The sequence below is a fragment of the Parambassis ranga genome, chromosome 24, assembly GCF_900634625.1.
Source record: "Parambassis ranga chromosome 24, fParRan2.1, whole genome shotgun sequence".
Taxonomy (NCBI): domain Eukaryota; kingdom Metazoa; phylum Chordata; class Actinopteri; family Ambassidae; genus Parambassis; species Parambassis ranga.
The window spans coordinates 6,527,415-6,554,731 of NC_041043.1; the positions used below are offsets into that span (position 1 = coordinate 6,527,415).

Sequence of the window (27,317 nt, forward strand, 5' to 3'; positions counted from 1 at the left end):
AAATTCAACCCAAATTTGAATAAATCAATTCTCATCACCAGAATAAAGTGCTGTCCTTCATAAAAATAATGAAATTACTCAGCAGAGCTGTGCAAAGGTGGTGCACTGAGGTGTCATACTGTGAGCAATAACCTCCAAACAGTCTTCAAATGGCAACACATGTACACAACAAATTTCATCAGGCAGTTGAAAGAACATTCTGGGAACAGCATCTCCCATTTATTTACCACATTATTATTTACATCAACAGGGTTGAGAGCAAACTTTACAAGAGAAAAAAAAACGACCTCACTTGTAGCATTTAAGAAAGTCAGGCAATATGAGGCACGATCATAAGGAGGTGCTGGGGTAGAAACAGCCTAAAACCTAACAGGAAACATTACACACAAACACACACACACTCCATGACAGATGAAGGATGGACGAAAGCTGCTACATCTGTAATTGATATGTTAAAAGCATGAGCCAGAAGGTGATTGACTCATCTGGAGCCCAGCTAAGATTTTCCAAAAAGCAACAAGAAGCCAGTCTGGGTAAAAACTGGTGTGTTCTGAGGTGGGACAGTCATGCTGAAAGCAAGCAAGCAAGACTGTTTGATATGGATGCATAGTTTAATGTTTGTCACCTTATATCATTTAACTGTGATGTATGAAAATGCACACACACACACGCACAGGCATAGAAGAGAAACAGGAAAAGGTGATCTACGGGGACATGCAATTCAAAGACAGCAGCACGTCCTTGTTTGCTATTTGTTACAATTCAGAGGGCCGAGGGCAGTGAAAAAGGCAGAAAGATGGACTGGTGTGTTAAACAATGCCTGCTAGTCTAGATGTCACTCCAGAAACAGCAGCAAACATTTCTTCACGACAGCTGCAGACCTGCACTTACAACCTGCTAATAACTTGGAAAAGAGTCACAAAGCAGCCTATTAACTGATATTTAACAGGACAATAAAAATGTCTCATTGCCAAATTAAATGTTGATTAATATGCCACAAATATACTCTCATAGCTGTTTATGCTCCTTAAGTTTTGCAGGTTGTATCTGATGAATTCCTGGTGATGAGGTGACTCAGGGCTGATAATTCTGGTGGATAAAGGACAGCACCTCATTTTTGGACAGCTTCTCAGGGTCCATCCGGGTCTGAGAATCGTGAACTATGACCCCGTCCACCCAGGCCCAGAAGAGCCGCTCAGAGTGGCAAACGCTGAGAAAAGAAGACGAGGTAAACACACTTTGTTTCAGTCAGATCATTTCTGATAAGGTATGGGGAATGGAATGAATGGGAAGGACTGTACGTACTGGAAGGGAGCAGCAGAGTTTGGAGGCATTTCATAGGTAGAGTCCTTGGTTAACTTATTATAGAAGAACTTCATCTTAGAGTTTTTACTGTAAGCCATCGTCCATGGCTCTGAAAGGGTGAAAAGGAGGATGAGAATTCATAGTGTTTATACTGGAAACACTACAGTTACACTGCACACATACAGACCATTGACAGTCTTGATGATGTAGAGGCCCGTGGGGAGGAAGTGCCGGTCGTCTCTGCCGGTGTAAGACAGACGAGGGACGCCTCCTGAACTCTTTGTCACCTTCATCTCTAGTCTGGATGAAACATGACCTTTCTCAATGGGTTTTATTATGACAAACCAAAAAATCCTAACAATTTTAGTGATGGTCATAATTATAGGTACCTGACAAATATTTTCTCCATTTCTTCAAGCCTGTACACCTCCTTCACTCTGTTTTGAAAAAGAGAAAATTCATGTAAATACTTTACAAGAAGTACAAAAATATTTAGGTTTGTCACTAATCCCACTCCAGCCTTTCACTGAGAGTTAAACTGCTGTGCTTTAAATACAAATCAAGATTAAATTGATCAAATGAACTGGAGTTAAAACCTGATAGGATTCATGTCAGGTCGGCTGGGTTTAGCCACCGCCTTCACAAACTTCTCAGCCATCTGGATCCTGGAGAGAATAACAGGCAAAGATTCATGTGTGTGTACAGTCTTTGATTGTTCTGAATAAACAAGAACATAGGAACTATAGTATCAAGAGATATAAATTATATAAACCGCTGCTATAGAGTAAATGTGACGATGTCTCACCGCTGATTGAAGTGCCGATCTCTAACATCAGTGCCATTTAGTATTAGTGCATCCATTACATGGACTGCACTGATTCTACGTTGAGCTTTGCCCTGAGGACAGTTTGACACATAAAGCAACAGTTTAAAAAGTGAATCTACACATAACACAAGGATCCTAACAGCCAAGGCCATGAGTCTGTTGTAGTTAAAACTGCTTTGACAAAAAACATAAATACAGTCCCTGATAATCTCCTGGTTTGGAAAGACATTAATAGTACTGTATACATGATAAATGCGATGAAAAAATGCAACCCCCTCACCTCGCCCTTTAACTCTTGGACAATTTCCACACTGAGAAGTGTGTCTCTTGGCAGCTCCAGCTTGAAACCCTCCATTTTCTTCCAGCGCACAGGCATCTTTCCATCCCATGTGTATATCTGAGACTTCTACAAAAGTCAACAATAGAGAAGAGATCACATTACACATGACTAACACGTTACTGACCATAAAGAAGAGAGAATAGAATAGTGAGAATTAACCTTGAGATGAGTGATTCTTATGAATCAGCATTATGTGCTCCACCTGTCATGTGTCTTAATATTTTGCTATCCCTACATTACAAGTTAAGGCTGTTCCATACTCCACGAGAACAGTGAACAGAGAACTCGCTCCACGGGTGGCAAGAGTAAAAAAAAAGTTTGTTTCGGCACGGAGGTACCATACTCCGCGAGACGTGTGTGTGCAGAACTCCTCATGCGGCCCTCCTACACAGCACACGTCACACACAAAAGGTTGACATGCAATTGTATTGTAAATTGTGAGCACAGTCGTGGTTACCTGGCCTAACGAGCTGATAATGTTCAGGGAAGAGGGTGCACAGCTGACAATAGATAGAAGATCAGTGTAGCTGACTGTAGCAGACCTCTGGTCTGTTTGAGTTTAATTCTGTGAACATGTGGTTGACTGTCTGCAATAATACATCCCGTCTCCCGGTGTTTACTGCGCGCGAGCCACTGTAACACCGTGATCAATACTGGGATTAGTTTTTATATCGCCACCTTTTGGACAGACACTCTCCTCTGTGCACCGTGTTTCTTCTTCCAGGAGCTGTTTGCCAGCAGCTCATCTAAAATGTCCATCCTCGTTGTACTTCCTCCTTCTTTCTGTGCGTTCTGCACCTGAAGAAGCTCTTGCGCTTCTCCACATTCATCATGCCCACAATAAATTCCGACCAATCACAGCATGGTTGACGCACAGCCTTGAGAGAAAAAGTTCTGCCCGGGCCATGTGTCCAAGAGCGCTGCACAACGGGCGGTCCGAGGAAAAAAAAATGACGCATTTTGTGGGCATAACGTCGGCAGGGGGAAGGGAGTTCTCTGTTCTCAGGGAGTATGGATCCAGCTTTAAAGGCTCCTCCTGAGACTCACCCCCAGTGCTAGAAGAAAGATCTGCTCTCCACCTCCCACAATACACCTGTGGTCCAGGATGTGACGCAGTTTTTCAAGTGTGCTGGAGTTGAGGGGAGTCAACTTGCACTGGAACGACTCCACATCTGAATTCTGAAGGTGAAACACGTGAAGCAGACAAAGAGAGAAATTCAACATATATACAACATTGCATCTGTTAAGTCTGGTAGTTCACGATTTCCTTTAACAGACTGACCTTAATCAGTTCATAGAATTTGGACTTTGGGTCTGAAGAAGCAGGGGTGACTCTGGCCTTGTCAGGGACCTGTAAAGTTCAATACATAAGCATGAATACTTGTTTTGTTTTAGTCTCTCTGTATTGTATGTATGTATATATATATATATATATATATATATATATATATATCAGTGTCTCCACTTACCCCCCACAGCTTCAGACACTCCTTCCTAATGTCAGCTTGCCTTGTTTCTGAAAGGGTCCTAAAGACACCGCCACAGTGTAACAGTCAATAATCCTACACATACAGTAAACAGACAAAAATAAACAGGTACAATAGACGTTACTCACGAGTCTACGACAAAAGCATGGATCTTAGCCAGGGCCTTGATCTGGATTGCACAGAAGCTGCAGAGACAATTAAATATTTGTCAATTGGTCTGTTTAATACAGTATGTAGATGTTTTGAACACTATGTGTTTCTACCTCTCATTGGAGTTGACCATAAACTGATAGAAGTCAGGGTCCTCCTTGATGATGCTCAGCGGTACCACATCTGTGACATCTCTGTCTGTTTGCCTGAGCTTGTTCAGTTTCAGGTTGACTCTGAACATGTATTCCCTGACAGCATCTGACCCAGGCTTCAGACCACGACACACAATGTACCTGTACAACACAGACAAAGATCGACAGATCACGCTCATACAATATGTTAATGTAACAAGTCCACTGTCACATCAGAACTGATTAGTACTCCTTAAAGTTAATTTAATGCAGCCCCACCTCTCAGAGTTGGCAGGCCTGCTGGTAACAGGTTTGAAGAGGGAAATCCTATCAAAGCAGAGGTAGAGCAGGTACACCAAACCCACACTGAAGGGAGTAAAGAGGTCAAATGTCTTACAGATAAAGTGGCCACCTGGATAAAGAGAGAAACCATCACAGTTTTCCAATAATTCATAGTAAACTGACTAGGTGATTTACTTATTTATGCAAATGAACACACACCTGTCCTGAGTGTGGAGAGGGCAGTGAGGAACTGACAGAGCATTAGCTGTTTGCTCAGGATCTCCTGGATGTTCTCCTGGCCTTCCACAGAGAAACCCTGCCAGAGGCAGAGATCAAATCAAGACATTAAACAGAAAACTGAAACACACAAGGAGTAAGAAACTGTGTCCTTTGTCCTCTTTTGGATCCTTAAGCAAAGAAAATCCCTACAAACAGTATTCTTACCCCATCTGCCATAAGGAAATGCAGGCCTCTTCTCTCTGTACTCTCCATTATAAAGTTTCGGAAGGCAGTCACATTTTCAGGTCTAGTGATGTCTCCATCACCATCCACCCCTCCCTCACCTGGGATACAGAGAGGTCAAGCTTTCACTGAATTATTCATCACTTGAAACATAACCCTTGTCTCTACTCCCCCTGGGTGTGGCGTGAGGATTTTATTAACGTACCATAATATGGCTCAAACAGCTCACTTGGCGCTGCATAAAAATCCTCCAGTTTGAAGTCACAGGGTCCTTTCAGTGTCATGCCAAAGCCCTTGGCATGCCAGCGTCTCTTCCACAGCACATACTCTGAAAAGCCTCCAGGCCCTGCACAGACGTCACCGAAGTACAGAAGCTCACCCTCGCGGTCCTTCGTCGAAGGTTTCTAAATAATGAGGTTTGTTTTATCTCGCCATCTGTTTATATGGGGCTGCATGTTCATAATCAGCATATCATTAGTCTCTTTGACCCACTCACCCCTTGAGAATCCTTTGGGTTGGTGAACATATGGTCGAAGCAGTGGTCAATGTTGGCCATCTTCATAGCTGCCCTAAATACAGAATACATAGAATACGTTTTGTTCGGCACCTGAGCTTTAAACTGTATCCACACAGAAAATACTGTAGTTCACTACCTATACACTGACCTGTTGAGGAAGATACCTCCTCTAATTGTCTCGTAGGGGTTGGAACGTGTTCTTGCCCTCCTCATCTCCTCACCCTCCAGGTCATCAAATACTGTCTAAACATCATACATAAGCAGTGTTTACACAACAGAACTATGCAAGATTATTGATTTGCCCATTTAATCATAAAGTTAATTGCAGCCTAAACAAAAGACAATTTCATATCATCAAGGGAAAAGAATAACTCACTTTGCACCGTAGCAGAGTGTGCAGGAGATCTTCAGTGCAAAAGTCCGTCTCATCTTCAATCTTAAGTTTCCTCTGTACAGAGTCAAAACCAAAAATTAAATTCTGGCCATTTACAGATAACAAATCTTTCAGTGAATGTGTTTGTGGCATTTACCGGTCCCAGAATCATCCAGTCCCTCAGCTCGTCTGCATCCGGGATCTCTGTGGTGCATTCTGGGAACCAATCAACTTTCTCTACCGCACTGGGCTATGTAAGACAGAATAGAGCCAAACAAATGTTATATCAAAACACAATCAGAAACAGAACTAGGTCTGATAAACAATAAACAGGGATTGCTAGTATTCCTTACCTCTGGTTCATCACGCCAGTCAACATTGAGCTCTCTTTGAAAACCCTGCAGTGTCAGACCAAGACCCCTTCTCCCACGCTGGGTAGACGTTTCCACAATCTCCTTGCGACCCTGGCTAAACTTCCCCAGACCTTCACCCTCTCGGAAGCCCATCTTGGCCTGAACATATAAAATGTAGCACATAACAAAGGTGTTTATGCTGAATCACTCTTCAATCACTTTAGTGTTGTTTACAATACATTACCATGAGCTTCTGTGACACACTGTTGTACATGGTGAACTTTGAGGAGGTGTCTGTGGGGGCATCGCTGTCTTGGGCAACAAACGACGATGATATGGAGGGCATGGAGAAGCCCGGCCTGTGATCTTCCTGGTCACTGAGGGACTCATTTTGACTTGAGTCTGGACAAAAAACAGACACACGTGTAATCTTTATTTAAAACCTGAGCATTAAACAAAAGATAAAACCTAAACAAAAACAGTTTATCTGAAATTAAAAGCTTAATCTCAAGGATTATCAGACATTAAATCAGTAATGCAATTAAGCATTAAGCAGTAATACAATCTTGTTCAACATAAATCCTAAAACTACATGAAGCCACTAGTATGTATTTGTAGCAGATTCATATTAGAGGCCTTTGAAACAGAAAATCATAGGCACATTTACTGAAAAGGATTTTAGTATAAACAATGGCATGCAACATTTTAAGCTAGTCTTATTAATTAATCTACCTTGTCTGGATAACCGTGACTCGTCATCTGAGCTGCTGTCATCATGTTGCCTCTTTGCCCCCTGAATTGGTGTCAACACTACATCACTTCTTCTTTTCATTATGACTGAAAAACAGCAGAGAAGACATGAAGATTAACAACATCCATCTGGTGGATGAGGTGCAAAGCACGGGGAGGGTAAAGAGGGAAATAAAGCCTGTGACAAAAATGTATTTACTTAATAACATTTTAACAACTAAAATAGAATAAAGCACCAACAAATAACAACTGGTGAGAAAAATATGAGATATGCAGGCAAAATAATTGACGATATGTTCCTTTATTATGGTAGGAGCACAGCGTCCAAACGGCTTTGAGACATCACCTTCCATGGTTGAGATTACGTGTTGTACTCTGATGCCTTACTTTGTTTTTAATTCTGCTTTTACTGGTGTTTAATACGTCATCTGAGATTCAGAAACTACAAGCTAAACATCCATTGTGTACGTGTGGTGCTGTGTTATGTGACCGCATCTATCAAACAAGTGTATTATCGCGGAAACTTCCCAAAAACGAACATATGAATTAATCCTTGTTGTTTAGGACTTTTGGCCCCAGTGAGTGACTTGTCTTTCCCCCGTAACATTCACAGTTGGTTAGTCAACACACAATAAACATAAGCAGTGTCGTGTTAGTCCACGTTGCCACAAATGGACACATTTTACGTTAAAAACATCAAAATCCGGGCAACAAACTTGTCACAAACATGAACCGTTACCTATTGATTATAACGTAAGATTGTTCCATGTGAATCGTTGAACATATTTTGCAGAAAAGAACAGTTAATGTGAACAGACTGCAGTGATGTGTGTCAGTGTCGGTGTTGCTGGTGTTTTCAGTGAAACGAAACTGCGCAGCTACAGCAGCTTTAGCTGTTAGCTTGCTACTTTAGCCAGTGAGTTTTTACCAGCTCAGAAGAAAAGCTTCACTCTTCTGTGGTGACACAGCATCGACAGTACGTTAGTTCCACATATGTTTGGAGGTATCCTACTTAGAGTGTTATTCGCATGGTACATTAATAATAAAATGGTCTGTTTCTGAAGTTCACATTAGCCCGCGTTCTGCTCTCGGGGGTCCTTACTTATCTGACGGCGCGCAATAATGACGCAAGCGATGAAATGATCGTCCAAACAGATGCCGTTTGATAAATACATTAGGTTAAGAGTTCACGGATCTGCTCAGAATGCTATTTTAACTGACACGGATTTGATGTTTAGATGTTGTCCGTAGTTGATGTTACGTACACAACTACGTACCTTGTGGCAATATTACTAAAATCCTTCTGCATCTCGTTTTAACAAAATACTTAAATAATTTTCCAATGCTGTTGGAGGTCTGCCCACACCAGAAAGCTGAAATAACAGTGTGATAACAAACTTATATACATCATCCTCACCTAAAGCATCTAGAGTTTTAACATACAAGGACTTTTATGTTGCCTTATAGCATTATTTTACTCTTATTTAATGCTGTTCAAACCTAAACCACATTATTCTCATTGAAACTGCTGTTGAATGTATTCTTCAAACTGACTGACAATTTATAATAGTAGTATCATATCAGTAAGATCTACAGTATATTTTATTTGAGTAGCGTCTTTCACAATTAAAACTGTTTTACGGGTGCCTTCAGAAACACAGAGCACTTGAAGGCAAGAAAACACTTAAATCAGACTTAAAACTTTTGGTGTTTTAGACCTTTGCTGCCCACAGTCTTTTGTTTGCTATGACAGTCACGTGACTAAATTGGCAAACCTGAGCGCCAAAACAATTAACAAAAAAAAATCCACATTTACTCTCGGACTAAACGGCATCAAAACTTGGAGAGTGACTCGTCCTATGCTGTACACCAACAACATGTCGAGAAACGGGTTCTCTGGCTTCCGGAGGATGACTGATGCTGAGGAGCGGCTGGAGAGGCGGACTCTGGTACGTCAACATGTGGGTCGGTGCGGCTCCTTTAGCTAGCAGCTAACACGCTACCTGTGCTAAAAACATTTACCAACAGCAGTGCTGCTTTAGTCCTTCAAATGTCCTGTTTAAATTAGTTTTTATTGTCAACTGAACAAATTAAATAATTCACATGCATTTTGTATAATTGTATGATATGAAGTTGCTGATTTAGTTGTGTTGTAGCTCCACCTTGTAATGCAGAAAATACACACCACCTCTAACTAATGTACTTGTCACAGATTGACTTGATTGTAAAATTAGCTTGGGGTCATTTTGACTCCTTACCTTTTGTAGACACCTTTTGAGCAGCTTCGGCAGCAGATGAATGACATCCAGGGAGACGGAGGGATCTTGAAGGAGGTGGTCCAGCCTGGAGAGGGTCGACCTGTGACAGAAAACGCTTCAGTATTAAGTATCCATTCATGCAAATGTCTTTTCAAAACCTTGATCCTCATGAGACATAATTGGTCATGTAACTGTAACATATTCTTTGTGTCACAGTGCATTATTCTGGTTTCCTGGAGTATTCTCAACAGCCGTTTGAAACCACCACTCACTTGAAGCACCCGCGGATGATGAAGCTGGGGAGAGGTGAGAAATAGTTTCTACAGTTTGAACAGAAGATTCACGGTACACCTTGAGTGAAAGTATATCTGCATTGTTCACACAGATGTGACTCTGGCTGGGTTGGAGCTGGGTCTGTTGACCATGAGGAAAGGAGAGTTCTCTCGGTTCCTCTTCCAGCCTCAGTATGCATACGGAGACATGGGCTGTCCACCAATTATCCCCGCTGCTGCTGTGGTTCTGTATGAAGTCCAGATCCTTGACTTCCTCGACTCAGGACAGGTGGATGACTTCACTGCACTGAGTCCAGTAGGTGGTGTTTAGATTTATTAAATACATTCAGTCAACTGTTGTCATACAGAATTTTCTTCTGCATTGTTGGTTATGAGCTGATTTCTGTCGTCAGGCGGAGCAGAACACTTTTCCTCTGTCCACACTTCTTGAAGTCATCAACATACTACGCAGCTTTGGCAACCTTTGCTTCAAACAGAGCCGATACAACGGCGCCAAAGACCGCTACAAACAGGTAAATCTGAAATGTGTTTTTAAAGTACTGGCTTTCATTACACTAATGTTGTGCCATGTCATGTCTTTTTACCATCAGGCAATGTTGCTGCTGGGAAACAGGGATACACAGAGTGATTCAGAGAAGGAGAGCATCAAGACAGCTCAGCTTCCTCTCTATCTGAACCTTTCTCTCACTGAGCTCCGTCTGGAAAACCCACACAAAGCCCTCAAATATGGCAACAAAGCCTTGGAGATCGATTCTGGCAACACAAAGGCTCTTTTCCGCTGTGGACAGGTCAGATGGGGCTCGTGTTTGTTTCTTTTCGAAGCTGTCAGAATTAAATCTCCCAGTTTCTGAAGGAAGATTAAAACATGGATGATGAGCAGAGGCAGAATGTGATGCAGAATGCTCGCAGTTTCACACAGTGTGTTTTGTCCATCACTTTATTTTGTCTTTGGATAATATAGTCTGATTTCTCTTTCTTAGGCTTACCTGGAGCTGTGTGAGTATGAGCATGCTCAGCATTGCCTCCTGTCTGCTCAGGCAAAGAAGCCCTTTGACAGCGACATCAACAACCTTTTGAGGAGAGCGATGATGTAAGCTGGAGTTTAGCATAAACACAGAAGTCATTAAAACCGGCTCCAGACTTTTTTTTGTCTTACATGCATGTTTGTGATTCACTTTTATGTTCCAGATCCTATAAAGACAGCTTGGACCAAGAGAAGGACATGTACTCTAAAATGTTCAGAGGTCTGAAGGACCCAGACTCCTCAGCAGGATGAGGTGAGGATTCAGAGCTCATCTGTCCGTCTGGGAAACATTTCAATATGAGCTCAGGACAGCGTCCGCTCTCTAAAGGCAAGAGATGCACCTGCTTTTGGTCATGTGACTGCTGATGATCTGAAAAGATTAGTGCATTTCTGTCAATTTTGCCAATACTGTGCTTTTAGGTATACAGGACACAGGATGCAGGACATTCACAAGATATACACTATATTACCAAAAGTATTCGCTCACCTGCCTTGAGTCACATATGAACTTAAGTGCCATCCCATTCCAAACCCATAGGGTTCAATATGATGTCGGTCCACCTTTTGCTTTGCAGCTATTACAGCTTCAACTCTTCTGGGAAGGTGTCCACAAGGTTGAGGAGTGTCTTTATAGGAATTTTTGACCATTCTTCCAAAAGCGCATTGGTGAGGTCACACTGATGTTGGTCGAGAAGGCTGTGCTTTCAGTCTCCACTCCAATTCATCCCAAAGGTGTTCTATCGGGTTAAGGTCAGGACTCTGTGCAGGCCAGTCAAGTTCATCCACACCAGACTCTGTCATCCATGTCTTTATGGACCTTGCTTTGTACTGTACTTGGGCTAATCTGAAGGTCACATGAAGTTTGGAGCTCTGTAGCAATTGACTGTGAAGAAAGTCGGCGACCTCTTTGCACTATGCGCTTCAGCATCCGCTGACCCCTCTCCGTCAGTTTACGTGGCCTACGAATTCGTGGCTGAGTCGCTGTTGTTCCCAAACTCCATTTCATTATGGTAGAGCTGACAGTTGACTGTGGAATATTTAAGCAAGGAAATTTCATGACTGGATTTGGTGCACAGGTGGCATCCTATGACAGTTCCACGCTGGAATTCACTGAGCTCCTGAGAAAGGCCCATTCTTTCAAAAATGTTTGTCAAAACAGTCTGCATGCCTAAGTGCTTGATTTTATAAACCTGTGGCCAGGCCAAGTGATTAGACACCTGATTCTGATCATTTTTTTTTTTTTTTTTTTTTATTTTGTATTTTAGATACTGTATTAATCCCAGAGGGAAATTCTTTACGGCTGCTGCCAAGCAGTGTCATACAATGACTAGCAAGGCGCGCCACAGGCTAGGGTGAAGTGTCTTGCCCAAGAACACACAACAGTGACTAGGGAGGAGTTGGGATCGAACCACCAACCTTCCGGTTACTAGATACTGGATGGGTAAGCGAATACTTTTGGTAATATAGTGTATGTGAATGTGCAGCACTGACAAATGTTAAAATATCCGTGTTTCATATATTTTTGTTGAAGGTTATTGTTCTTCTTCTGTAGTCACACATCTCCCACCAGTCTATGTCAGTGGTAGCTCTCACATCCTTATTGCCGTACATTTGTTGAGTCAAATTATTTCTGTTGTTGAAACTGTACTGCAGTTATAGACATATGTTTATGTTTGTGTTACAGGTTTTCAAGATTCAGACATCTTTTCAAGTACTGCCTGTTTAGCAAGTTGTGTTTTTGTTGTGTTTGTTTTATTTCTGTCAAGATTTACCTTAATATTTTCACATGTTGATTAATAATTTCTCAGTAGTTCCCAGTCACTATCCATTGTGGAGCTGATAATGAGAATTACAAAAAAAGTTTTCACTGCTAAGAAATCTCATCTTTGTTTTGGAGGTTTTCGGCCTCTGTTCTTATAGTGACGTGCGACAGACGTTTGATTTAGAAGATATGTTTATTGACTGCTGTTTCATGTCAGATATTTTTGTTGTTTGATAAACTACAAGCGTAAATGCATGTTCAAGCATAAAAACACAAATTAAATTAGTACCTTTGTTTACTATTTGTGTATTTATGGTTTCTTTGACACTTTTTCTGAGGATTGCAGGTTTTTTGTGGTCAGCTTCCATAATCAGCACTGAAGATTCATATAAAACGTGTTAATATCAGCCTAAAGTGAATATTAGGAGTGTATCCCTGACAAAAGGCCAACATGTGTGTGATATTATGATAGAACTGCCTGTGGACATTCTGTTTCTTTTTTCAGACAGCACTCATTTAATCTGACCACAACAGATTGGGAGGGGGGAGGGGGGGGTGGGTGAGGCAGAGAAATGTGAGTTTCACTCCGCCTAATTGCCTGAATTGATGCTGTAGTGACAGTAGGGGGTGCACTGAGAGACAATCTGAACTGCCATAAGCTGTTTGGTGACACCAGCAGCACACACGAGCAGCCTGCTTACACAACCCGAGCTTCAGCAGCAACGTTAACATAAATGTTGGTTATTTTCTTCATGGCCACTAACTTTCCTCCACACATTCTCTGCTGTTCTGAGTTACCACATACACAAACATGCATTCTTACTGTGGAAGCCCTCTTGCAGCGTGTGCTAGGTGTCAAGGTGGTTGTGGGACAGAGGTCATTGGGGGGAATCAGTGCAGATAGAGAGATCTGGACGAGAGCAGCCACAGAGAGTAATGGGAAGAAGGGGGAGGAATGAAAGTCGGATCAGAGGTGGGGAGGAGCACAAAAATCTAATTGACCTCTTTGGTTAATCCACTTGTCACAGTGTGTGAGTGTTTCAACATCATGTCCCGGCACATGCCCAGTACGATAGGTCACACTCTGTGAAAGATGGTTTGACAAAGACCGACCCGATGGTCTCCAGGATTGTGCACTACCTCTGTCTCAGGTATGAAAACTGGCATAGTATGTGTGTGTTTTTTTTTCAGCTGTATATGTCGGACGTTACCCACAGCTTTGGTGTTGATTTTCACAGTAATAGCAGGAGCTGAAGTGGAAGTGTCAGCAGTTGTGTTCTAACAGCTTGCTGTGGTGATTTTGTTGTACTTCTTCTTTGATTAAGTCATGATACATGTGCATTGTTTGTGTATCTTGAACTGAAAATTATATTCTCTTTTTAACATGTGAATGCCCCCATTTATTTATTTATATCTGTTTCCACTGAACTCTATCCTCTGCTTCCTCTTCTCTCACACCACCATCCATGTAGCTCCTCTCTGGAGCTCTCCTCTCCTCTCTCCTCTTGAACTCTTGCCTGGCAGCTTTTTTGCCACCATTGTTCTAGTACTATCCCTCCTCAGCACATGTCCAAACCATCTCAATCTGGCCTCTCCATCTTTGCCCCCAAAACAGTCCACCTGAGCTGTCCCTCTGATGTGCTCCTTCCTGATCTTGTTCAACCTTTTCAGCTCCAGATACAACTCCAGCCTTTTCTTCAACCTTTTAAATAAATTCAGTTTAGATTTGCAGCCAAACTGTTTATATTTTAATGTTCAATTCTAAACTTACAAACTTTGGAACTATTTTCCTAGAGTCATGACCCTCTCCCCCATCTTCTGTGCAGATGCTCCTTCATTGCTGATGATTCAAAGTTAGTGGAGGGAGCTGACAGCCAATGAGATCACTTCACACACAGGACAAAAACAGCTGCTTTATTTTGATAATAATACATTCTAGGATGAATTGTTATATTGCACTGGGTGGTAGTACATCTTTTGGAGCACCAGGGTGCGCTGTCACCTGATCTGTGGTTCCAGCCAATCACAGAGCTGCGTGTAGACTAAAGTAACCCATATGTGTGTGTGATCCTGCCCCCGTCCTGCCTCTCAGAAGACACACAGACAAGTTGTGTAGAGACAGACGGGAGGAAGAGGGAGACGCAGGGAGAGAGGGAGGAGAGTTTGATGTCAGAATGAGTCTGCGGGGCCGCAGCTCAGCCATGGAAAACATCTACAGATAGATGTATCGATATGTGGGCTGATTGATTAAACATAGATTAGTGATCGGATGTCAGTCTCGTGTCGGATAGAAGTACGAAGAAAAGCAGGAGAAACATGAGTCGGCAGCAGCAGCAGTCCCAGGGAGTGGTTTTAACGGGTTACCACAGCAACGCGGAACTGTTGCCGCAAACGGGATTGTGTGCTCCCAGCTTTCCGCCAGTGCCGGACCCCGAGTCTTCTGTGCCCAGGTGGGAGATGTGAAGTGTGTGTGTGTGTGTGTGTGTGCTGCCATACCAGCCGATCACTTTAACCCGAGGGCAGCAGCGGATAAAAGGAAGCTGTGTGAATGTGTGTCAGAGTAGGAGAGCAAAGGTCGCAGTGATAGGAACTTTTTCCTCATTTTTGAACTTGAGTTATGTGTTGACTGAGCAGAAAAGTTTAATGAAGCCTCCTCCTCCTCCTCCTCTTCCTCGCTGTGTTAAGGAGAACTTGACCCCAGCAGTAACCCGGTGAATGACTCCACATGAGCCAGCTGTTTTCTTTCTTTCTCTCAAAGTCCACCTTTGGCTCTGGGTTATGGATTTCCTTCAGCACATTCCTAATCAGTAGGTTCACCTTGACTTTGTTGGAGTATCCTAATGTTGACTTCCTCCACAGTACTGTGAGTTTTCTCACATTTTTTTACTGCTTTTTGTACCATTTTGTAAACAGGATAGTTAAATGATTCACTGAATAAATCATTTACTGTTGTACACTTATAAATGAACAACAGTGGTTCAGACTGATCAATGATCTCCTGATTGAAACTTCATTCAGTCATCTGCCAAGTGTTTTTTAAAGTGCCCGCTCTTTCCAAACCCTCTCCAAGAAGTGACAAAAACAACTAAATTTTAAACTTTGAAAGCTACTTCAGGAAGTAGTTGGCGGCTTATCAGCTTGACACGGCTCCAGCATGGTTTTGTATTGGTGCTATGCAGAGCCATCCAGAAGCACATGTTATAATGACTACAGGGAGGCAATTTTAAACAGTGTAGTTGGTGCATGCTCTGCTGAACAGACGGTGTGTCAGTACAATCTCTATGTTACCCCATGCTTCTTCTTTTTTACTGATAAGGAGAACCCACTCAAATCCTCACATTTGATGTTTTGTAGAGCTTGATCTGCATGTCAGCTTCTTACAGGAAGTGTAAGACCCATTTACAGTCCCGAGGAGAAATCCTAGAGGAGCTGTCAGAGGTGCAGAGCTGAATAGGGAACTAAGCTCACATGGAAACTGTACAGTTACACTCCTTTATTTATAACAGAGTGGACTTGTTTATGCAGCCTTGCAGCAGGGCCTGTACACACAACAACCATGGTGTGGTAAAAGTAAACAACACAGGCCCTCAGACGGACACCCCTGTGTGTGTGTGTAGTGTTGTGTATGGGTGTGAGTTCCAGATGGCTTGTCTAGCTAGCTAGGGAGAAAAACACAGCATCACATTACAGCCTGCCTTTGTCTCACCTCCCACAGCAGTGTGTGTGTGTGTCCTGTCTAGGTTGACTTGCAGAGGCTTAGTTTTGTGGTCATTGTTTCCCCACCCCAGGAAATGAGAGACAGACAGACAGACAGACAGAAAAAAAATGGTGCTGGCTCGTTCCCAGCGATGGACACCCAACCGAAGGAGCCTTCAGTTACGTGCGTGTCAGCTGGCCGTCCTGCACTGTGGTACCATTGTTTAGGTGCTGAAGTGCTTATTGTCCTAGTTTGAAGCTGTGTCTGTGCGCAGAGCCTTGTCTTTATATGCAAATCTAGGGACTCTTTCAAACACACTGCATGAGAAATCTTAGGAATAAAATCCTAAACAGGGCAGAAAAATAATTATACCTTATAGCAAATAAATCCAAAATTTACTAACAGTAAATAAAACATGGCGACAGCTCTGGTAAAGGTCTATTCTGAGGACCAGTGGTTTAACTGCACCTGCTGAACTGTGTCTGTCTGACATCTCAGCTGTCCAGTGAGAAGATTTCTCATTTAGATCCAGGTAACTCCATGTTGGGTAAATGTATAATCATGTAACAATTTCAATAATGACATGATATCATTGTGCGCCAAATCTATATTCAACCAGTGCGTCACTGCCGGGACCGGTCACTGTGTGAAAGAAGGAACAGAGGCAGCCTCTGTCTGCACTGAGAGCAGCTGGCATCTGTCGATCTGAATGGGAACAACACACACACACACACCTCTTGCCGTCCATTGTTGGACAGCATGGACACATTTATGTCTATAAATAGACAATTTATGTCTATAAATGTGAGTCAGAAACTGAACATATCTGAAAATAACACCCCTGCATCAAGCTGTAGAAGAAAGACTTTGTTAATGGTGAATGGATGGAGACAGGCCAGGCCAGTATTCAACCCCTCTCTTTATGCTAAGCTAGGCTAATTGGCAGCCCCTTTCAAGGGGCCAAAGTTGATAGATAGCATTTACATGTTTGTGTACCAACAACTAACTAGGAACCTTGTCTTTTCATTAGCCTAGAATGGGCCCTTTATTTGTACAAGAGCCAGTCCTGTACTGCAGAGCCTACCATGATGTGTCAGTATTTGATTCAACTACTTTAAACACAAGTTGACAAAATCATGTAGAAACAACACATGTATTATATCAAATCATCAGATTTAAACGTGGCAGCTTACTGATGCACCGATGTAATATAATAGCATGTAAGGTAATACGTCAACAACAAATCTAGCTCATGTTTTGTGCTGTGAATAACGTCCAATCAGCACTGGAGTGGGCTCAAATAGTCGTCTTAAGTTCACTTCCTCTGATCTTCAAACATCCGTGCTGAACTTGCTCTTTGCAGGGCATTTACAGTTTCCTTCTATCCTGTTTGCGCCTCACAGTGTGGGACTTCTTTTTACAGCCCTCTTTTTTTTTGTCCACACGCACACACACGTCCTCACACACTCCATCTTTGTCGGCAGCTCCAAGCAGCTGATAAAAGGTGTGAGGATAAAAGGTACAAAGAGCAAAACAATGGCATACACAGCTGGAGCGCTGTTTTCCTTCAAAGGCTATTTGTGCATGCATGTATACTAGTGAGCTAAAAAAGGGAATTTGTTTGTTTTACTCACAAGGGCAGCACACCTGACCTCTGTTAGTGTGTGTGGGCGGGGGGGGGGGGGGCAAAGTGACATTGTGTGTAAAGCTTTGAACAATATGTTTGCATTATTGTGATGTGTGTGTGTGTGTACGGTGGCCTTGAATTTCACATTTTATTAACTGGGATAGCAACAGTCACACTAATGAAGCACATCTGTTTCCACTGTTGTTCTCAGACACTGTGGTTAACAACAAATACTTATCATTGAATCTGCTTAATTTTTAACAAGGTTGTAAATAAATATTTTCTGTTTCTATGCACCGCAGGATTGTAAGTAAATAGAAAACAAGGCAGGAATGTTTCATCCAGTCAAGTCAGAGCAGGTGCATGTTGAATCTAAGCCTTAAATCCAGGCAGTGGTTACACTTTCTTACAGTTTTTTAATAAGCTACCTGCTCAGATATTTCAGTCTGGACCAAAATGGTGGACACATCCTTTACTGCTAAAAGAAGCAGAAATAATCCAGGATTATTGTGAAAGTATTCTACTTGTGAATCCAGTCTCCTGTAATTGAAAAGAAACCACAAGTTTGTGTGGTTAGCTGATCATCTTTATGCTTCTTCATTTCGAAGCTCTGTAAGAATGTAAATGATTAACTCATCCAGTGAGCTCATATGAGTGTGTCTGCCAGCTTTTAGTTTGTGTTCTTCCAACGTAAACAAATCTCCAGAAGGAAATCAGAGAAACATTTTTCCCATTCCTCACAATAAAAACACTTAATGCGGTGACACCTGATTTATGTTGACTAAAAAACATAAATATTTGCATACTCAGATTGATCTAGTCTACAAATGTCTGCTGCATGTATCTGCTGAGAGGAAGTGAGTTTTATTAGTAGATTGCCCAAACTCTTTATGTTAAAAGCAGATCAAAGGGACTAAATTTACTAGTGTTTTTATAGCTTTGTTAATCCCCAGTGCGTGTGTGTACTGTATAAGTGGCAGGAAGTCTGCTTTGGTATGTGGTCATGACTCAGTGTGAAGCCTCAAGGTAATACTCTGATAATTCCAAATTAATTAATCAACTCAGTGCTGTGCATTTCTTATTTAGCCCTACTGACTAACTTCCTCTATCATAACTAGTTGCTGTACACCATAATAATAATAATAATAATAATAATAATAATAACGTTACTGTGTCATCTCCTGACAATAAGACATCCTTCTTGAATCATTGTTGCTACATTTAAAGCCTTCCGCTCATAATCATAGGACTACTCTCTTAGAGGAACAGTTCACCCTACCCAGAACTGCCATTCAGATTGTTATTATATTATATATATTTATTATATATAATTACAGAGTTTTGGGAGACAGTGACTGTAAAGATTTCTTTTGATTTTTACCACCCGGCAAGTGTTACTGAAGCAAAGTGGTCCAAGGTGTTGCAGCGCTGCTATTCTTAGTGCTGGCAGATGTTGACCTCATTAGTTGACTGGGTGGGAATTCAACATGGTGCTTTAGTGCAAGTCTTTAGCTGACTTGTGCCTGACTCACTCACACACTTGTGTCAAAAGCTATGTCTCACTGGTCATCCTATGAAAGGCATCACTTAATGTATTTTTATAGAGCCCAACATACACAAACAGCTCTCAGCATTTATAATCCATGTATGTTTTTATGAGGCGTCATCATGTCATTATGTCACAGTGCAAAGTGCAGCATTATCACTAACATGTATTTGACGTACTTGTGTGTGTCCGTCTCTTCTGTAGTCGCAGAACAGGCCACTACACTCTTCAACAGAACCAGAACGCACAACATGGGGAGAAATATTCACCTTCAGCTATGTCAAAAACCAGCGGCACTGACCCGTCATCGCTCCCCGGTACAAGCTCTGTTGCCTCCCCCAGCTCCCAGCATTCCTCCAGCCCAAAGCCTGGCTCCAGCCCCAGACACAGTCCCAACACCAGGTCCAGACCACAGCCCACATGTCAGCGCTGCAACTCTCAGGTAGAAAAAATAGTGATAAATAAATGAATATGCTTTACTTAAGGGAAGATTTTCTAACTAGTTAAGGTGTATGGCACAGCTGTGTGTTAGTTGTTTAATGAGAAAAATGTGTGTGGTGTGTATGTTATCTTAGCTGCCACTTTTAAGACTTGTTCAGACTAGTTGTAAGACCTGCCCCCCTCCCGACCCCTCTTCTTTCTTTGCCTCATATCCGGAACATTTAAACAACTCATTTTTCATCTTCACATCTTGAAGGACTCCCTGGACGAGCTGGAGATGGACGACTACTGGAAGGAGGTGGAGAACATCACCCGCTCAGGTGATGGAGCAGGGAGAGGAGAAGGTGGAGGAGAAGGAGAAGGAGAAAGTCAAGAGGAGGAGCAACAGAAATTTCCTGAAGGTAGTATTCAACTTTGATAGAGATCAATCAGGAGTTCAGTTTGATCATAGACTAGCTTGGAAAGATGAGACAAGTGGATGTGAATCATCTTTTCAGCAGACTCTCAGACTCTTTCAAACACAAGAGAATGGTTCACAGCTGTTTTATGTCTTTTTGAAAGACATTTAAGTGGCTGCTGTGACATGTAGATGTCAGTTGTTTATTAAAAAACGAACCCAGGCCTGTGCAGACTGGCTGTTCGTTGCCTTGCACATGAGGAATGCAGTTCTTCTCTGTTCTCAGTTGAATTTAGCCTGTTTGTAAAGACCATTGTTCTTCAGAGTAAATACACTCTTCCTGTATAATATGTGTATCCACTTCTGTATGTGGTCACTCATTTCCCTTTCCTGCACCTGTAATACTGTTTAAGTGCTCTTTAAATTGTCCTCTTTTTTCTTTGTTGAAGCAGAAACTGGCACTAATGATGTATCATCTCTAAATGTACCCATCATCTTTCCTGTGTTGTTCCGCTCTTTGACTTTTTCAGAGGGAGAACAGGAGGAGGCGTGGCTTACGGAGGCGGGGCTAGCGCGGCTGTTTGATGATTCACTGGCAGCTGACCAGGATCAGGTGTCAATCATTTATCCCTTATTGAATTAGTGAAACCTAAGTACAGGTTGAGTCAGAGTTTATCAGTTTATCGGTTTCACATTTTCAGGTCAGATTGTTCACTAAACACAAACTGTGTGAGCAATGACCTCCATTTGGAATCATTTAATACACCAATGCTGTACTTACTGTGACAGCTCACAATGGCTGATCGATTAGATGATGGACAGATAAATGGATGCAGTTTACTCATGTGTGATCCTTTTTTTAATTGACAGGAAGAAGACAGCGCAGTGTTCCTCTCCACGCTCACCAGAACTCAGGCGGCGGCTGTAGAGCGCCGTGTGACCTCACTGCAGCAGACGTTGCTACGGCGACGCAACCGGCAGCACCTTCCTGATGTTCGGGATATCTTTCGATCACCTGAAAAGGTGAGGACATGCTGAGAAACTCAAAGTAATAACATTGTATGACACCAAGCTGAAGTCAGGTTTTGATTAGCTTAGCTTAGCATAAACTCAGGTTTAAACCTCTCCATCGCTACACCTGATATCTTTGACAGTATGTCTGTAAGACATCAAGTTGGATAACTTGGAAAAAGGATATTGATACTGACCTCAATGATCTCTTCCTTTTTTAATTGCATGAACTGAGACAATACAGCACTGCATTGTTTCCTTTTTTACTCACCACAAAGGAAGTGGGTACAAGACAGGATTTATATTCAGTCAATACATGAATTTAATTTTATTACTCGAGTTTGTTGTTGGAACAGAGAGTCTTACATTTTGTCCAGTCAGACCGATTGTGTCCACTAATTAACAGACCAGATAATATTTAACAGGACTTTCTGTAAATTTGTGACTTGTGTAAAGCTGTGTTGTGTTGTGTGTGATAGGATGGGGAACCTCACAAACTAAAAGAGGGAAGTGAGAACGGACAAAAAGATCCATCCTCAGCTGGTATGTGCCACATACTCCTACAGACACACAACATTAGTCAGCAGTGGGAAGAAGAAACTAAGACTCAAACTTCTGTCTCTAACTCACACACACACTTCTAGGAAATAGTAGAGTGTTTTGTTATTGCTGCTATAAAAATTAAATAATAAGACTGAGTGGAAATACTCAGATTAGAATGTACTTCTCCACATTGTACATGGCGATAGTGGTTGGTAATGGAATGCCTTTAAATGTGACTTTATTCACTATTAACGTCATAAAACTCAGCAAGCCGCTCTTACTTCCTCTTTGTGCTGCAGTGACTAACAGGCTGTGAAATTATTCCACATTTAATTGTCTTTCTCTGTGTATACTTGCACTTTACCAGCATAAACACATGCATACTGCACTACTTGTGTGGGCATGCATTTTTAATTCTTATTTGCTTTAACAGAAATAGAGACAGAGCTGAATGTTGAAGTGGCGTTTTCAGAGCAGGCGCTCACTAACAGGGACAACCACCAAAGGTTAAAGGTCACCAATAGCCTTAATTCACCTGACGACAAACTACCAGTGAGTTCCATGCGTGTACGCGCACATGTACACGGACGAGTTCATTCCCTGTGTTTCTTCTGTAAATGTGTCTCTGGTGAACAAAGTGGATTGCGAAGTCTTAATAATGAGATTAAGCAAATGACCTCAGTGTCCTACACTTTTTGACCAATCTGTTGTTTATATTGTGACTGTAGTTTTAAAAAGCGTTCAGTAATGTGCCTTTAGGCTTTACATAGTTATTAAACATACTCAGAAAATTATAAAAATGGTGTAGGAGCAGTCTGGGTGTTGATCTTTAGTGACATCTGGTGGTTAATTTTGGTATAACAGATCCATTCTTTATCCATTCATCAACTTTCTGTCCTTGATGTTTTTCCTCTAGAACTTTAAGCTGCTCCGAGACAAGACAGGTCAGACCAAAATAGGAGATCTGTCTCCTCTAGATATGAAAAAGGTAATGTGTTGTAATGCATGTGTGTGTGTGTGAGATAACGATTAGTCAGCTGTTCCTATTGTTGTAAATGTTATTTGTCTGTTTTTTCAGGTGCTTAGATTTGTGCTGGTGGAGATGACTGCTCTGTTTGACACTGCTGGGATAGACCTGAAGACACACAAGCCTGTCAAAGTTAAAACTAGAGGTACACACACACACACACACACACACACAGGTATACTAACACACTCTCAAAGACACTGATGGTGATGAATGAATGATGAACAAATGTTCTTAATTCTCATTATACACAGGGTAAAGTGAAATAGTTTGAACAGTTCATGTCCGACACTCCATATACAGACATGTAGTCAGCACATGTATAGTTAATGAAGGACATTTCTGAGTAGTTGTGTTTGTGTGTGTGCAGAAAGTGGTCTGTTTGGTGTTCCCCTTTCCACCTTATTGGATCAGGACCAGAGGCGGGCTCCTGGAACCAAAGTGCCATTCGTACTGCAGAGGGTGAGCACATCAGCCTGGCAGAAAAACTGTGTTGTGTATGCGGTCTTTGTTTCAAACTACCTAACAATATCCCTCTAAATCTTTAGCTTATCAATCATATTGAAGAAGAAGGTCTGGACACAGAGGGGTTGCTACGGATCCCTGGAGCAGCCACTAGAGTCAAGGTTGGTACATTCGTGCGAGACCCCCACAGACACTTTGTGAAATGTCCCTAAACTTCTTCCTAGAGTCATGTAGCATACCCGTGTGTGCGTGTGCTGTCTGCTCCGATAGTCACTGTGCCAGGAGCTCGAGTCCTGTTTCTACGAAGGGACATTTCCATGGCAACAGCTGAAACAGCACGATGCTGCTAGCCTTTTGAAGTTGTTCATCAGGGAGCTTCCTCATCCGCTGCTGACTGTGGAGCACCTCAATACATTCATAGCTGTCAACAGTATGTATATGATCTATTTAAGGACACATCATAAGACAAAAAACTTGACACACTCACTGTGCGATTCTCTGTGTGTGTGTGTGGACAGAGTTCCCCACAAAGAAGCAACAGCTACAGGCTTTGCACCTGCTCGTCCTCTTGTTACCTGAGGCTAATCGGGACACTTTGAAGGTAGATGCACATTCTGACTGAACCCCCCCCTTTACTTCTGTAAATCACCACATGATGCGTTGTCTTTGTATATGACATATATCTGTTTGCAGGCTTTGGTCGAGTTTTTCCAGCGTGTGATTGACCATCAGGCCAAGAATAAAATGACTCTGAACAATGTCTCTGTGGTCATGGCGCCCAACATATTCATGTTCAAAGGATTTCGGTCCAAGGTCACAGAGCAGCAGGAGTTCTCCATGGCAACCAGCACAGCCAACATTGTCCGACTGCTGATTAGATACCAGAACCTTCTATGGACAGTAAGATCAAACAGACCTCTACTGCTTGTAACTCAAACAGCATAGTATAAACACTACAACGTGTGACAATGTGTACAAAGAGTCTCCATGTTGTGTCTGTATCACTGTACCATCCAGATCCCCAAGTTCATTATGAACCAGGTTAGACGGCAAAACATGGAGAGTCAGCGGAAACAGAATAAAGAGAGAGCCGTACGGAAGCTGCTTAAGAAGATCACCACTGACAGACCATCTGATAAAGCTGTTCCTGAGGTAGGAGGTTTCATTTCCTGGTCATACTGCAGTCAGTGATCCTGTCTCTGTCAACTGTTCAGATGGTGTCAGTGTACATTCATTCAATGGTAGGCGGTTAATTGTTGAAACAAGCTACTAAAAGTAATAATAATAATATGTAATCCAAGGTGTTGATAAAGATTCACAGTCATTCAGATCACGATTGAAGCAAGGCCTCTAGACTTGTAATCAGAGTGTCACAGATTGTCACAGATTTCCCACAAAACAGTTCAAATTAAGAATATAATTTCTCAATGTCTCTAAGATCGAATTATTATTATGTCCAGTAGATAATCATAAAAAATGTAAGGAATCCAGAAAAACAAGCAACAAGGATAGAAATCGTTTTTTTTGCTGATGACCTTAAGGCTGTCTATGAGATATGATGCTTCAGTGTAAATCAGTGTCAGGGCTCAGGAACACTTTTGAAAACACAGTTCACCGCTGCATCCACAGATGAGGTTAAAACTACCGTGCAAAGACAGAAAAATTTCAAACACATGTAGTTATTGCTAGATGATGGCCACACAGAAATGCTGTGTATGTTGAGCAATTGAGCCATCTAGTGGTGCTGTTTAAGAACATAATGAAGGTTATTGTACTAGTGAACGTTTCGCTCTTTAGTGTCGCACTGACACAGTGAAGAGTGAAGTGCTTGGTTAAAATGTTACACATGTCAGGGTATTGGTGAACTACAGTCAGTGACTGTAGTTTATTAAACAGATGAGCAGTAATTTATTCAAATCAGCATGCTTGGTTGACTGAAGTTCAGGTCGTTGTGTGTGTGTTTGTGTGCCGATCATGACAGTGTTTTGGACGATGTCCTCATTGTTAAAGTGTTTATATATATTTCATTTAAATGACTGTGTGCTTCGCTCCTCTGTCTGTGTTTATGACCAGGAGAGCTCGCAGGGATTTATTCGTGTCCACGCTCCCCAGTTCTCCAAAGTGTCTATGGCAGTTCAGCTCACTGAAGAGCTGCAAGCTGCAGATGTGTTAACCCGCTTCCTCAGCCAAGATAGGTAATTTGTATACTTAGAGCACTGCTCAGAGACAGTAATAGTACTTCTCTTTGGCTGCTGGCCACATCCCCTTTAACTGCATCATCTTCACTCTCTCTCTCTTTGCCTCCCCAGCTCAGTGACAGTAAAAAATGAGGAATTGTGTCTCTATGAGATTGGTGGAAACATCAGTAAGTCTACTGCTATTATTAGTAAAACTGTTTATTAAACTTGAGATGTATTTTATGCTTTAAATGTTTCTCTCCCTTCTCCTTGTCCTCAGAGGAGAGATGCCTAGATGGAGAAACATACATGAAAGACCTCTTCCAGCTGAACCCCACCGCAGAGTGGGTCATCAAAGTTGTACAGCGATAAACTCATGTCAGCCATCACACCACTCCAAATCATCACCACTGTGTCCTACTGCAAGGAGACACCCTCTAGTTCTCTCTATTTTTTTGTGAGCCAGGATCCGACCTCTCTTGTATCACAATATACCAACAATCCACTTGGTAAAATATGTGGCAATACACTGCTTTTCTAGATTTCCTACACAAGAAAAATGGAAAATTGCAGGAAATGTGTTCACAAGCCTGTTTCTCACGCTGCATTATGCTACTTTTTGGCTTCATGTACCACCAGCCTGAAGAACAGCAGTACAGTCATAAAACCACTTGTTTGAGGACCTCATCTTCTTAGTGCACTGGTGAAACCTAGTTTATACTGTGATTTACTCCAACCACAATCGAGAGTTGTAGTTTGGTGCAATACAATATAACAAAAATTAGCCACATAAATACATTAAGGTCAAATTTCTGTTGATTAAATTGCAAAGTTTTTTTTTATCTATTGACATGTCTGCTGAAAGCCCTAAAATCTAAATATATAGTCACATTATTGATTTGGTGAAGAAAATGATTCAAATGTTTTGTAATCTTGCCGTCATTCACTCGCCATGACACGCAATGATGACATCACTGTTTATATGGTACATTTATTTTCTGTACATTAGACCTTTTTTTTAAACCACTGATGTGTGAGCGTGTTAATGTGTGAAACTGCTAGACACACATGCACACATTTAGAGCATTTTTTATATAGCGTGTGTGCGAGCTCACAGATTATATCAAGTCAGGTTTTGTACAAGTATTATTGAAGAAATAAACTGCTGACTATAATTGGCCTGATGAGCTAATACATTTGCACACATACAAAGCCAGCTAAATTAATGCTTTTGACATTTGCTGTATTGATTTTTTTACTTTTAGTTGATATTAAAAAAAGCTGCATTTTACCAGGAACAGAGAATCTCCACTTCATCCTTTTAGTGTTTTTTTTTGCCTAATCAACATCCGATTCAAGATTTATCTGCACAGCATGGTCAGGGTCATGTGGAGAGCTGTGGTTTGTCACTCCATGTCTTATATGTTGTCATGTTGTTTACTGTGAATTTTGATTTCTCCACATCATGCTGTCTTTGTCTATATGTCTCCTTAATAACCACTAAAACCACCTGTAAATAAATATGCAGTTGTTCATTCCCACCTGCGCTTGCTTGAGTGTGTTTGTACCCAAATGAGTGTGTGCACACACACTAGCTCATTTTTATGAAAACTGATATTGAATGGTTTGATCTTCAGGCCCCTAGGCAGCACTGCATTAAGTATAAGATGCCTTTTTTAAATTCAAGTACAGCATACCAACTATTAATCTCATAGCATAATTATACTAGAAAAGGGCATTTCCTAAAGAAAATGCAAGTTTGATTGCTGCAGCTGAAGCGTTGCTTTGAATGCTGATGTGAAGGATTGCTCTGAATTGCTGGAGAATCAGAGCCATTCAGAGCTTTGTCTGCCTCTGTGTATGCCTCTGTGTGTCAGCCTGTCACCATGGTAACAGCAGACGAGACCTCAGAAACCACTCCAACTTTGAGAGCCTGGCGTGTGGAAACGATTCGGAATTAGAAAATTCTGAATACAAGTTTGATAGAGCAGCGTCTAATGAGCGTTTTATGACTAAAATGGAGTATGTAGCTTGAAATTTGTAGGAGGAGATTTGGCAGATGACCCTCATTGA

At 41.8% G+C, this 27,317-nt stretch overlaps 3 protein-coding genes across 5 annotated transcripts; 2 read left to right on the forward strand and 1 right to left on the reverse strand.

Annotated features, from left to right (window-relative positions):
* Nucleotides 1-186: 186 nt before the first annotated feature.
* cmtr1 (cap methyltransferase 1) lies at nucleotides 187-8,082 on the reverse strand. Of its 2 annotated transcripts, none has more exons than XM_028398009.1 (24): nucleotides 7,905-8,082; nucleotides 6,959-7,063; nucleotides 6,471-6,628; nucleotides 6,227-6,385; nucleotides 6,031-6,123; nucleotides 5,877-5,948; nucleotides 5,649-5,743; nucleotides 5,480-5,552; nucleotides 5,189-5,387; nucleotides 4,966-5,084; nucleotides 4,741-4,837; nucleotides 4,519-4,651; nucleotides 4,222-4,401; nucleotides 4,087-4,143; nucleotides 3,941-3,998; nucleotides 3,754-3,822; nucleotides 3,519-3,650; nucleotides 2,412-2,537; nucleotides 2,111-2,202; nucleotides 1,902-1,970; nucleotides 1,695-1,742; nucleotides 1,493-1,605; nucleotides 1,306-1,414; nucleotides 187-1,210 (listed from the first exon to the last, which is right to left on the reverse strand). In XM_028398009.1, the coding sequence occupies exons 2-24, from the start codon at nucleotides 7,056-7,058 to the stop codon at nucleotides 1,075-1,077; spliced, it is 2,487 nt and encodes an 828-aa protein (XP_028253810.1). In that variant the 5' UTR covers nucleotides 7,059-7,063; nucleotides 7,905-8,082; the 3' UTR covers nucleotides 187-1,074. The 2 variants fall into 2 exon arrangements, with proteins under 2 accessions (XP_028253810.1, XP_028253809.1); XM_028398008.1 differs by lacking the exon at nucleotides 7,905-8,082 and adding an exon at nucleotides 7,716-7,855.
* Nucleotides 8,083-8,765: 683 nt separating this feature from the next.
* Nucleotides 8,766-10,803, forward strand: fkbp6 (FKBP prolyl isomerase 6). The gene is made up of 8 exons (XM_028397902.1): nucleotides 8,766-8,925; nucleotides 9,244-9,361; nucleotides 9,451-9,540; nucleotides 9,620-9,822; nucleotides 9,920-10,039; nucleotides 10,118-10,315; nucleotides 10,508-10,617; nucleotides 10,716-10,803. Exons 1-8 carry the CDS (start codon nucleotides 8,836-8,838, stop codon nucleotides 10,801-10,803), a joined length of 1,017 nt encoding a protein of 338 aa, XP_028253703.1. The 5' UTR covers nucleotides 8,766-8,835.
* A 3,605-nt stretch (nucleotides 10,804-14,408) lies between these two features.
* Nucleotides 14,409-26,542, forward strand: arhgap18 (Rho GTPase activating protein 18). 2 transcript variants are annotated; one of them, XM_028398005.1, is made up of 18 exons: nucleotides 14,409-14,763; nucleotides 19,388-19,625; nucleotides 19,881-20,025; nucleotides 20,552-20,634; nucleotides 20,892-21,044; nucleotides 21,512-21,575; nucleotides 22,009-22,127; nucleotides 22,492-22,563; nucleotides 22,654-22,747; nucleotides 22,973-23,064; nucleotides 23,151-23,228; nucleotides 23,338-23,497; nucleotides 23,586-23,668; nucleotides 23,761-23,967; nucleotides 24,085-24,219; nucleotides 25,141-25,262; nucleotides 25,377-25,432; nucleotides 25,525-26,542. In XM_028398005.1, exons 1-18 carry the CDS (start codon nucleotides 14,630-14,632, stop codon nucleotides 25,614-25,616), a joined length of 2,127 nt encoding a protein of 708 aa, XP_028253806.1. In that variant the 5' UTR covers nucleotides 14,409-14,629; the 3' UTR covers nucleotides 25,617-26,542. The 2 variants fall into 2 exon arrangements, with proteins under 2 accessions (XP_028253806.1, XP_028253807.1); XM_028398006.1 differs by lacking the exon at nucleotides 14,409-14,763 and adding an exon at nucleotides 14,770-15,120.
* The last annotated feature ends 775 nt before the right edge of the window (nucleotides 26,543-27,317 follow it).

Coding starts and splice junctions, on each gene's coding strand:
- cmtr1 (XM_028398009.1), bottom strand. CDS start 7,058: ATGAAAAGAAGAAGTGATGTAGTGTTGACACCAATTCAGGGGGCAAAG. Junction 2,538..3,518: donor TCTTTCTTCTAGCACTGGGG/GTGAGTCTCAGG, acceptor TGACTTTTGTAG/AAGTCTCAGATATACACATG. Junction 1,606..1,694: donor ATGGAGAAAATATTTGTCAG/GTACCTATAATT, acceptor TGTTTCATCCAG/ACTAGAGATGAAGGTGACAA.
- fkbp6 (XM_028397902.1), top strand. CDS start 8,836: ATGCTGTACACCAACAACATGTCGAGAAACGGGTTCTCTGGCTTCCGG. Junction 9,823..9,919: donor ACTTCACTGCACTGAGTCCA/GTAGGTGGTGTT, acceptor TTCTGTCGTCAG/GCGGAGCAGAACACTTTTCC. Junction 10,316..10,507: donor CTCTTTTCCGCTGTGGACAG/GTCAGATGGGGC, acceptor TCTCTTTCTTAG/GCTTACCTGGAGCTGTGTGA.
- arhgap18 (XM_028398005.1), top strand. CDS start 14,630: ATGAGTCGGCAGCAGCAGCAGTCCCAGGGAGTGGTTTTAACGGGTTAC. Junction 20,026..20,551: donor GCAACAGAAATTTCCTGAAG/GTAGTATTCAAC, acceptor TGACTTTTTCAG/AGGGAGAACAGGAGGAGGCG. Junction 25,433..25,524: donor TGAGATTGGTGGAAACATCA/GTAAGTCTACTG, acceptor CCTTGTCCTCAG/AGGAGAGATGCCTAGATGGA.